The 12484-nt window shown below is 40.6% G+C and overlaps 1 protein-coding gene across 1 annotated transcript; it reads right to left on the bottom strand.

Moving 5' to 3' along the window:
- Positions 1 to 5171: 5171 nt before the first annotated feature.
- LOC306855743 (fascin-like) lies at positions 5172 to 12187 on the bottom strand. The gene is made up of 5 exons (XM_079394575.1): positions 11242 to 12187; positions 8364 to 8520; positions 7339 to 7460; positions 7007 to 7174; positions 5172 to 6907 (listed from the first exon to the last, which is right to left on the bottom strand). Exons 1-5 carry the CDS (start codon positions 12062 to 12064, stop codon positions 6702 to 6704), a joined length of 1476 nt encoding a protein of 491 aa, XP_079250701.1. The 5' UTR covers positions 12065 to 12187; the 3' UTR covers positions 5172 to 6701.
- Positions 12188 to 12484: the final 297 nt, after the last annotated feature.

Here is a 12484-nt window from a genome sequence, read left to right as displayed (position 1 = left end):
TGCCAGAATCAGAATTGAAGTGAATATCATTTATTATCTTAATGAGTGCTGTCTCTGTGCTGTGATGCGGTCGGAAACCAGATTGAAAATTGTCCAGGTATCCATTTGAGTTTAAGTAGTTGTTCAGCTGATTAAAAACTACCTTTTCAATAATCTTACCTATGAAAGGAAGATTTGATATGGGTCTATAGTTGCTCAACATGGTGTTATCAAGATTGCGCTTTTTCAGAAAGGGCTTAACAACTGCAGTTTTAAGGGAGTTTGGAAAAGTCCTAGAAAGAAGTGAGGCGTTCACTACTTCTAAGAGATCAGCTTCTAAACAGTTAAGCGCATTTTTGAAAAAGGATGTGGGAAGTGTGTCAGGATAGTAGGTTGAAGATTTAAGGTGCTGTACTATTTCTTCCAAAATTTTATAAAAAAAAATTTAAACACACATAGTCACTTCTTTTTGAAATTGCGGTCGAATCTGTGTGACCTCTGCATAACCTGAGGATGTGCCAATCTCCTTTCTGATATTATTGATCTTCTCAGAAAAGAAGGAAGCAAACTCATTGCATTTGCTGTCGGAGAGCATTTCACTGGGAATCTGACTTGGGGGGTTTGTCAGTCTCTCAACAGTCGCAAAAAGAGTGCGAGTGTTGTTTAAGTTACTGTTTATAAGGTTTGAAAAGAAAGTCTGTCTAGCTGTGGCTAGTTCCACATTGAAAGCATGAAGGCTGTCTTTATAGATGCTATAGTGAATTTCGAGTTTCGTCTTCCGCCACATCCACTCAGCTTTTCTGCATTGTCTTTTCATGCTCTGAACTGCTGTTGATTTTCTCCAAATTGATTTTTGTCTACCAGTCTTCTTGCTGACCTTTATCGGAGCAATATCATCAATAACATTTTTAACTTTTGAGTTAAATGACTCCAGGAGAAGATCAACAGGGTCTGCAGAAATGCTTGGTGTTAATGATATTGCCTTCATAAATAGCGCAGTAGTGTTCTCGTTAATGCATCTCTTTCTGATAGAGACAGATCTAGATTCAGTGGTGACTGAGATCAATATATCAAAGAAAATACAGAAGTGATCAGATAGTGCTACATCCTTAATTACAATGGATGAGATGTTTAGACCTCTACTGATGAGTAAATCTAGAGTGTGTCCACGATTGTGTGTGGGTCCGTGCACATGCTGACTCAGGTCAAAAGTGTTTAAAACAGTTATAATTTCTTTTGTAGTTTTGATTTCTGCATTATCTATGTAGACAGCTGTGTTTTTCCGTCTCTGGAATGTAAACTGCTGGGAAAGAGTCTTAATTTTCCCCAAAAAATGTGTTGTCTGAGCACTGTGCTGATCTGCTGAAGTTAAAATCTTAGAGAGATCTGAGAAAAGTGCAAAAATAGGGAGCAAAGTCACAGAGCAATAAGCAAGAGCAAGAGCATCCGAACAGTAGCAAAGCCAGAAGAGAAAATGCCCAAACCCATCAGATTCCTAATGCACTGAGAGAATTTTGCCTTACAAAAGTAAATGTGTTCACACTTACGCAGAGAGTGTTACATTCATACTGGTAGCTAAAAGAGTTATCAAATAAATCCAAATTTTTAATAAATAAACTTGCAAAGGTGACTGCAAAATTTGTGAATGACAACCGTTCCACTTCTTCAGAGAGTTCTTCAGGCTCGTAATCCATGTGGACCTGCTAATCAGACACACAACAACATCTGACAAAATGATTCAGAAACTTGCTTTTGATTTGTAATGTAGGCTGTCAGTGCCAAAGATCAATACATTATCAAACATTAAGCTGTTGTTATTCCGCACGTCGGCCCATAATGCATGTGAAGTGGGTTGTTTGTGTGGTATTGCGTGACTTGTCCATTGGCGTGACTGCAGTGCAGTGAGACTCCCGCAGAGGAGTCCCGTCCTCTTGCCCAGAGCTTCAACAAAGAGCCACAGCTCTTGCTCACTAATGGAGCCCACAGGATCCTCACCTCCAGCTCTCCTCCCTGCTGGCAGCAGCCACTATGCCCCGGGCTTTATTCAGACCCCTCACGCCTCCTAAAGCACATTACTCATCCTCACAGAGAGCACGAGGCTCTTACAGAAGCCCTTTCTTTGGTGAAATCAAAGGGATGGTGGTGTGGAGACCATTGCGTGCCAATCAAACCAGCAGCTCCTTAAATCAGTGCTGAGGTGTAACACAATCCTGAGAAGATCAGGATAATCTGGCCATTTTCTCCCATCTGTTGTTGGTGGTGTATCTGAGCACCGGTGTATCACACCTGACGCGAATGAAGTGTCTCAGTTTGACACTGTAACCTCCTAATGGGTCAGCAGATGGACAGTCTTTAGGCCTGTAGGCCTGCAGGTGTGAAGGGTCGACCCTGGCAGCTTGCGCGCTTAAGAGCTTCCTGAAACTGGATCTGTGCCTCATGTTTCCTCAAGTCTCTCATTCTTAAAAGTAAAGCTTCTTTTTGGCATTGATGGTTCCATGAAGAACGTTTAACAACCATGGAACCTTTCAATTGGACAAAACATTCTTTACAGTGGAAAAGGGTTCTTTAGATCATTAAAATGTCGCGCACATGAAGAAAAAGGGGTTCTTTTAAGAACTGTTCATTGAAAGGTTCTTTGAGGAACCGAAAATGGTTCTTCTATGGCGTTGCTATGGAAACCCCGTTTTGGAACGCTCTCAATGCTTTCAGAAAGGGATTCCAATTGATTCCATGCGTTGAGAAGAACCATTTTGGGTTCTTCAAAAAAACTTTCAGTGAAGTTTTTTTTCTTTGTGTGAAGAACATTTGAATAATATAACTGAATTTTCATCATTTTCATCATTCATCATTAATGTACCGATGATTTCCAGAGGGAGAGTCAATGTATCTAATAATCAGCCTGAAGGGAAGTCGTGTTAAGATTTCCTTCTTTTGTGTTTGCTGCAGCGTTAATGGTGTGAAGGGCTGGACTTGCAGTCATGAGAGTGTCATCATGAGCCGTTGTGATCCCCTGGGCAGTGGTCACACATAGCAGCGATTTCCTGGGGTCAGTGATAGTCATGTGACTGAAGGAGCTGCTCTCCGTGATATCATAAACTCCCAGAGACTAGGTTATATGTTAGGAAGGAGATTGGTGGGGGGTGTATACAAGTACATTGTTGTTGTTTTTTACTACTGAGCTCTGAATAAAACTCAGTTCCAGATGTTTTGAATGGCTTTTGTTGCTCTCATAATCATATAGAATGACTAAGATATAACGCATCTGACAGTTTGGAAACTGGTCTTTCTCTGGTGGGTCTCTGTTTTATTTTTAGCTGTTCTTCACACTGAATCATGGAACTCGGTGTTAAACCAATTCTGGAGCGTGTCCATGATCGTTTTCTGTATGTGTTTTTCATCTGTTGAGAGTGCGAGTTTAATTTTTGGTATTTAATTTACAGTTTAACCTGATCAGTAGTAAATCTGTGATTTATTTTGGCTCTAATTTACAGATGTCAGTCTTTTCGTTCTATAATGGAAACATCACTTTGGCATACAAACCTCGGCAGTATATACACTATTATACAAAGGTTTGGAATCAGTACTTTTTAATACTTTTATTCAGCAAGGACACATTAAGTTGCTCAGAAGTGACAATAAAGATAAAATGATACAAAGATACAAATATTTCTATTTCAAATACATTTTTAATCTTCTATTTATCAAAGAATTCTGGAAAAATATTAAGCAGCAAAAGAGTTTTTCACATTGCTCATAATAAGAAAATGTTTCTTGAGCAGGAAATCAGAATATTAGAATGATTTCTGAAATGTGACACTGAAAATTGGAATAATGATGCTGAAAAGTTTTACCATCACAGGAATAAATTACATTTTAAAAGTAAAATTGGAAACCAGTTAGTTACTTGTCAAGGGCCTACTAGTTTGAAATTTCAGTCATGGATAGAAGTGTACTGTTTCAGTTACTATTTTGAAAAAAATATTAGGCAGCGTACCTTGTACCCTATGTCATGTTCCATTCCACACATATCAAAAAAATGCAAATGCATGTAAAACTTAGAACCCACATGCATAATTATAGAAATGTCCTGACATTTGTCACAGTGCAAATATTGTTCTTTTCCCACCGGTCACATCTGTGCAAAGCTGTTTATTCAAATGCTGTACACCGGTCCATCGTGTGAATCTGAATTCAGCCTCTGTGATCTGGATGCACGTGTGTCTCATGAAAGTGATGACTAAATGAAGAAATCCCTGCTTGCCCACCTGAAAAGCTGCAGTTCCAGCCCCACCATCAACCCCCACAATAGAGCCCCTTCCAATGACATGCTCTGAGTAACCATGGAAACATTAGTCCCTGTGCCAGCCAGGCTAGATCATTTAACCCTTTCAGCCTCTTGAGCATTTCCATTTAGGAATTAAGACATGGCATCGTTTTCCATGGTAACATGGAAAGGCTGTATTTGTAATCTAATATTATAACACTCATGAGGATTAATTAGTCTACCAATCAATCTGGTGCATGCGTATTTATTGAACTCACAAATGTCTGAGCGGCTTCCTGTTCAATAAACCTAATTTCCCAGTTGCAATAAGTCTGTGATCTGGGTATCTCCATTTAAAAATATGTCTGTTCTGTTTCTTATTCATATTGAGTGCTTTCTCTGAGGATCTTGCAGAAATATTGTGGATTTTAAATCTTTTTATAGCTTGCAGGAAAGCTGACATGCTTTCAATTTGTATTTCTATCCGCATTTTAGATACTGAAGCTCCTTCATTGTACAGTGTAGTGTCCTTTCAGTTACAATTTTAGACTCCTTGAACTTCAATAAATGACTTTGTTTCAATAACGCAGCAGATGGGATCAACATCATTTTGCAAACTGCTGCTCCAGCAATAACACCGAACAAAAGCCTCATTGATGGAGTGGCGACCAGCCAAAAAAAAGAAAAGAAAAAAAGATGGAGTTGAGGTCTCAGGAGAAAACTAATTTCTCTCATTCTGCTGCAGTGGGGAAGGCTTTCAAAATAAACTCTGGGAGCTGCGGTCATCCTTCACTAAATCCTGCTCAAGCGTAATGACCGTTACCTAGATAAATTCATACCACTTAAGAAGAGTGTGTTGATCATTGCTCTGCCACTTGAAGAGAATGTTTATTTTCTAGAATTAAAAAGAATTCACTGACAAGACTTTCATATTCAAACCGTATTTATTTCCGGATTTCATTTGTACCCATGGCACTTGAGGAAGCAGAACCATAATAATCAAAACAATATAAAAAGACATTTTGTAAAGTCTTTAAAGAGTATAATGTGGAATGTATTTTTTCCCCCCATAATGGCATTTTAAGGCACAGTCATTATCATTCCCTTAGCAATGGGAGATCATTATCATGTGAAACGATAGCTCTATTCTTAAATGAGCAGTTAAGCTCAGAGTGGCTCGGTTAATTTGATGCACACCTGAAAACTAATTAAGCACCAGTTTAACCTCAGGTTTAAATCTTTAAGCAATCTTGTGTGAAGCGTTGGCTTTTTCTCCGAGGTGTAATGTGTATAAAGGAATAAGGTTTATGATAATGTCTGTGCCTGCTCAAAAACAATAACATTAAAAAAAAAAAAAAAAAATGATGTTAGGTGACATTTCCAGAGTAGACCACTGCACGAGTCCAGTGAACCCAGACCCGCCTTTCCTTTAAGACTTGTCAGGTTTAAGAGGGGAAAAGTGGTTTAATTTAGCATAAATACTGTGTTGAACCTGCAACAACATATCTCACGTCAGTATCTTCACACACAATGTAATGATGACATCACTTTCAAGTTGCAGAAAACAATTTGCACTTTAATATCTATACTTCTCTTTTCCCACCCACTTGCAATTCCATGTGTCCAATCCCTAATTTTGAGATGAGGGACTGTACAGTACAGCACCAATCCAGTTCTCTTGGTTTTTCCTCTTTTTAAACATTAAAATGAATTCTAATGGCACAGATATTGAGGCAGCAGACAAAGCACTGCTGTACTTCAAACACGAAAACAAAACCGTTTAGCTCATCGCCTTTTCAGTGGCCTGAGAGCTTCCTTCATAACTCTGTCAAGTGTATAGAAAGAAAAAAAAAAAAAAAACCCTAAACATTCATACATTTACCTGTAAATATTGCCTTTGTCCTCAGGTCATGAGTACTTATGACTGGCAATACAGTGGGAGGAATTACATCATCAATAGCGCACAGTCACAAGGTTTTCTTTAACATATTTCGCTATGTGTTAATATTAAGAGTGCGAGGCTCATACAGGACTGTGCAAAGACTAGGAAGAGGGATCACGCTACAATCTGGTACATCACAATCCTGTGACTCAACGTGTGCCGCCCGCATAGTCAATCTTCCAGAGAGTGAGTCGACTTGTCGATTAGTATGACAGATTAAGAGATGACACTAGATGTGCTTAACCACACAACACAAATTTGGATGCCAGTTAAGTCCCAGTTTTGGCCACTCATTGTCAATGAAAACCGCACCACACTGCGGTAATGCTGTGGCACACAAACACTGAAGTATTTAGACAGAATAGAGTATACGTGACTAGAAGCAAGACCCTTCACCTTTGGGTTTCTCTCTGCTATTGGCCTGTGTGCCCACTCTTATTCAAAAACCATATTCAAAATGCATAACAGAAAGGGAAAAACTGGAACGGAAAAGCCACAGTGGTTACTTAAGTGCTTTTAGTACTCCCACATAGTGGAGGTGTCCAGATCATCGGCGTTGGCCTTCAGAACACCTGCGTGATCGCCCTTCAGATATTTCCCCTCGGTTGACTTGATGGCCACTTTGTTGTAGTCGCAAAACTCGAGGAAGAAGTCCACCGGGGTGTCGCTACTGCTGAGCACGTTCGACTCACTGCCCACCATCCAGTATTTCCCTGTGGAGTCTGAGAGGAGATTAAAGGCATCAAGAAATGTCTTAAAACCTGGCTTTTCCTTTTCAAAACGACAAAATCTAAATTGAAAACATTAATATGCAAACAAACCTCGCAAGCTATAGGCACCATCTCTGAACTCCAACCCAAAGACATCATATGATGAGCGGTTGGAGTCCAGGGTGCCGGTCACCTTCCTGCAGCCAATGAAGCCATGCTCCCCTCTCAGCACGATGAGGGGCCTATTGATGAGCTTCATCAGGAACTCCTCAGTCTCACCTGAAAAAACAATTTTTCAAAATTACAATGGCCAAGCGGGAATATGATTGCGCTATTGAAGTGCTCCACTTAACATCTATCTATCAACAAGTTTACTAAATCACTGCAGCATTTCCAAACAAAAGGTTGAAACAGTGGAAATCGTGTACAACACCACACCCCACCTGCTGTGTCAATAGTGGCAGCCAGCTGTCCGTTCTTTTTGGCAGCCACATATTTTCCATTGTTGGCACGCAGGGTTATCTTCTTCCCACGCCACTCAATGTCAAAATAGCAGTTAGCAGACCTGGTTGAAGAGATTATACCTTAAACTATGAAATATAAAAGATACTCCAAAAAGATACTTCCATCAGCAAAATGATTATCAAAAACTTGAAAATGCTGCATGAAGTTTTACCACACCACAGAATCGGTTTGTGAAGGAATAATATTCTAGCGTGCTTGTATTTTGTTACATTTACAGATTTGTATAATTTATTCATTCTTTCTTTGTGTTTAATGCTATGCCATGTAAAAATATAATAAAATAATTAAAACCTACACTACTGTTCAAAAGTTTAGGGTCAGTGAGATATCAAAAGTAACAAAAAGACATTCATAACTTTACAAAAGATTTTTATTATAATTTTAAATAAATGATGTTCTGTTGAATTTTCTACTCAATTCAGAAAAAAAGTATGGCAGTTTCCACAAAAATCTGCACAACTGTTTTAAACATTGATCATAAGAAAAGTTTCTTGAGCAACAAATCAGCATATTAGAATGATTTCTGCGGGATCATGTGACACTGAAGGCAGGAGGAGAAAAGACTGTTTTTCAAAAGCATAAAAAAATAAAAAAGACACCAGTGTATACGTTTTCATTAAAAAGGTTAAAACTGAATGTGGTCTGACATGATTTTTTTCAAAAGGGTCTTTAATTTTAATTACTTATAAATTGAATGTATTAATTATGATGTTGAAAAAAAACTAGTAATAACATTAAAATACTGCATATAGATTTTAGATTTATTTTAACTGATTGCAAGATGCCGCTTACAATCTAATTAAATTAATGTTGTATAGTTAGAGCAAGATATAAAAAAAAAAAAAAACAGGCATACACTCTTTCATCTAAAGAATGTTAGTACGAAAATACTGGCAATACTAAGCTCTCTTCATTATGGCATGTTCCTGTGATTCACACTCACTTAGTAGAGGCAGTGCATTGAAGGCCACCATTAGCTGTGAGGGTCCAGTATTTGCCAGTGCAGGTCCTGAAGGCACACTTCTTTGTGTCCTTACTGATTTCCATCTGGAAAGTCTCCTGGTCACCTTCTTCATCCTGGTTGGCTGAGAGGTCCATGCCTGTCAAACACAAAAACACAGCATTCTGTAAACCACATTATAACAACCACCAAACCCCTGGCTTTCATCAGCGTGAGCTCACAGCACATTTTAGATCTGGATCAGACATGCTGAATGAGCAGAGAGCTCGGCAGTTTAGGGATGCTGATCTTTGAGATTACTTGACTAAAGACTGTTGAATGTCATGGACAATTGCAATTGACTCTGGCAATTGCTTTGGCCTCCACACACACACCGAGTTAATCCCCCTTAAGAATTTTGGACTGTCATATATGCCAAGATGCTTAGTGGGAGGCTTCAGTACAACAATAGTCAATGCATCTGGTTAGTAATTTAGATTCATGGAGCTCAGTGAAAGACCAGAGCATCAGTCCTCTACTGCAGGAAATCTAATTAAACTCCATTGTGTGCATTTAGACGCACAGTCATCAGATAAATTTAGCATTTGTGGTCTAAACCTCTTTGGAGAGGAAAACAGAAGACAGGTTTCTGAACGGAAATATTAAAGCTACATAAAGACAAACATCTACAAGATGAAGTTACAGTTAGAATTTTATTAACATTTACTCTGAGAACGAATCCTACAAAGTTTGGTTGGAGAAATCAAATCATTTGGATTGCCATGGTTTATTTTTCAAACATACATGGTCAAACACGTCATCTATATTTTTAATCTGCGATTCACCATGATTGCTTTCATGTTCCAGTTTCACCAAGCTCGTAATACAGCTACACAAAATTGTGTATTAGCACTGCCGCAGCCTGGCCTCTGGAAGGCAGATTGAGTTTCCCCCCAAAAAATGCGTGCCTGAATGAGCAAGGAAAATAAATGGCCAAGATGAGAAACACATGGCTGCAAATGGAAGATCTGCAAAGGAGAATGACTAAGACTTGCTCTAAATCAGTCTCAGGCAAGGCAAGAGGGGGGGAAAAAATCCCCTCAATCATTCTAAGGAGGTATGCATCCTCACCCGGCATTTAAATGGTTTGGGAGGATCTTTTAAGCTACCAGCAGACACCCCCCCCCCCAACCCCCATTGCTCGACGCCTGACTGCAAATGGTCGATCCATACACACAACTGCAGGGCTTCTATTCCCCAGTGAAAATCCTTTAACCTTGGCAGCAAAATATTGTAGGGACATACATTTTGGATATTTTAAGTCAATTTCACTTTATAGTGAATTGCCAAACACTCAAAACAGCTCGTCGGTCAACTGGGTCAAGCAGCTGTTATCATATAGCAGCATAGACACACAATTCTCAAATGAATACAAAATATAACGCAAGACACGGTTGGGAAACCATTAAAGCATTTATGGAATGACAGACATCCGATGTCCTTGCCACAAAGGAAGGAAGAGAAGGCAAGCAAGCAGGGAGACTCCTAATCTTTTAAGACAGATGCATTTAAGCATGAGTACATCAGTGTTTTTTTGTGTGTGCTGAAATGGCTAAACTTGTGCATAGCGAGGCTCCATTGTCCTGCGTGCTGGGCTGCCTAAAGACTCTCAGAAGCTGGGCTGCATGGTGTCTTTGTTCTCCTTCTACCCTCAGCACACGCCTGAAACCTCAGCCCCCTCACAAATTCTATCAAAGAAACATGACACAAACATTGAGCCTTATTCCTCTAAGGATTGTATCCCTGAAGGCAAATATTTGATCTAGGCAAGCATGAGCATTGGTGGGGTCTCGATGTAGTAAGATGCTGTGCATCATAATTAAGTCCAGATTGCTGAAAGCAAATGGCATGAACTGCTTTTTGAGGACAGACGAAATCTTGCACTACCACAAGGCTAAATGAATCACAAACATAAAAGAAGCAAAGTCTAAGAAACAAAGGCCATATAGAAGAGCCTATCATGACCTGCAGAGACCACGTGCCTCTTGGCACAGGCCCAACACAGCACTGTCCTGCCTCAACAAGCAATACTGGTAAACCAGAGCTGGGATTGCCAAGCAAATCCCAGACATCCTCATGTAATGATGTAATTTATGTCTTTCAATTTAATTTTTTTTAATTTAGCGGTTACTAAAACATAGCAGATCACCTCATTTCATTTTCAGCAGTAACAGGGTAGCAAAGCTGTAATGGCATCTCTGAAAAGTGCGATATTTCACCAGTGCAGCGTATAGCACTGTATAATTTGATCTATTATTTCAGTCTGGCAGTCTCAGGTCAATTCTTCTGGGTGTTTACAGTAATGATTGCCTTCACTCTCAACTTAATTACAGCACACTGGCCTCTCCAAACTACAGCCGTTATGGAATTTACAGAAGAATGATTGTGCAAAGCTGCAGACAAGGGCTTGAGTATTGATTTCATTCTCAGCTAACAGATTTCTATTGTGACAATAACCAGAGTACTGTAACCCAGAGAGAGTCATCAGACAGAAAAAATGGAAGCAAAATGGAGCCTCACTTGGATTCATAACCAGATTAATCATTAAAAAAATATCTCCAGGAAACATTTGCAAGAAGACCAAATTTTAGTCTTCAAACGAAAAAAAGTCCATATGCTTTACTTTTCCCGCATTTGCAATGATCCACCCCTGGGCTCTGCCCATTTCCACACAACCACAAGAAAAAGAAAATAGTGGAATATCTATAATTAAGAACGAGCTCTAGATAATTATGGAGGATTTACAGAAACCCAACCCTGACTGATATACCCTTGCATAAAGGAACGCATAAGTAACTTACAATCAAGCAGCATCGTTTACCTTGCCTGGTGGACACATTCCTGTCGTTGCCAGCGGTGAGGACCACTTGAGGGTGGCTCTGCTCCAGAACAAAAAGCTCGTCTTTGCCAACCTTCGAGCTCTTGCCGGACTTCATGGTTCCACTGGGACCAGAGGGAGCCAGGTACTTTCCAGTGCAGTCTCCGAAGGCAACCTTCCCGGACCTGAACTCCAGCGTGTACCCCGTGTTCTTGTCGGGGTTTGGGGACAGGCTTCCGTCGTTCTTCAGGAACCGGTTGTCGGATGTCTGTAAGTGGTACCTCTGGTCCTGGAAGACCAAGGTGATGAGGGAATCGACGCCCCAGGGAACGTCTCGGTCGATGGCGATCTCGCTCTGCTCAGTGCCCAGGTGCGCGTATCTTTTCCTGGTGACGCTGAAGATGTTGACCTGGGGGTGCATGGCAATGTGCACGCTCCATTTCTCTGCGATGGAGATGGTCTGGGCGAAGCAGGTGATTCTGTCCTCGGTGCCGCCCAGGTAGCGCTTGTGAGGCTCAGACTGCAGTGACCAGCGCCCATCATCATGTGCAGTGATCACGAACCGACAATCCTCGCTCGGGGTCTCGCTGTCACCCGTCACGTTGCCGTCTTTGTCAGCTGCGATGTATCTTCCCAGATGGCTCTTCAGGTAGAACGTGCTCGAGTCGTCACCGTTCTGCTCCAAGGTCCAGATCTGTTTCTTCTTCATGCTGGTGGCTGATGCATTGATCTTGAAGCCGAACGTTTCAGCCGTGAGGTACTTGTTCCCACAGTTGATCAGTCCGAATTGGATTTTGAGCATGTCGCTGGTTCCGTTTGAAGTCATGTTTTTCTCGGCCTTGCTGGATTGGGTTCTGCTGGTGCACCGTGGATGATGTTGACTGGTCTCTTTGTTTGAAGGAGCGAGCGTGCGCGCGCCTCTCTTTCTCTCTCTGCAGCCTCACAGCGCGAGCGCACAGGCACAGCTGTAGTTTTTATACAGATGAGTGATGTCACGCGCGCCGTCCCGCCTTCCTTCATCACTCTCTCACAGCCCAAAATGATTTGGGAAACACAGAATTGGATAATATTCTCACTAGTGAAAGAGTTTAACAAACTACTTCATTTCCAAATGCGCGGAAACTATTCCGTAAAATAGACACGCGTGTCGAACTTTCGCGTGCACTTGAAAGAATAGTTCATTCAAAAATGAACATTCTAAAAAATTTGCGCACACTTCCAAATTTTAATTACGTTCCAAACCTGT

The sequence above is a fragment of the Barbus barbus genome (genome assembly GCF_936440315.1).
Source record: "Barbus barbus genome assembly, chromosome: 3".
Taxonomy (NCBI): domain Eukaryota; kingdom Metazoa; phylum Chordata; class Actinopteri; order Cypriniformes; family Cyprinidae; genus Barbus; species Barbus barbus.
Note: the sequence above shows the minus strand (reverse complement) of the source record. Positions and strands in the feature narration are given on the sequence as shown.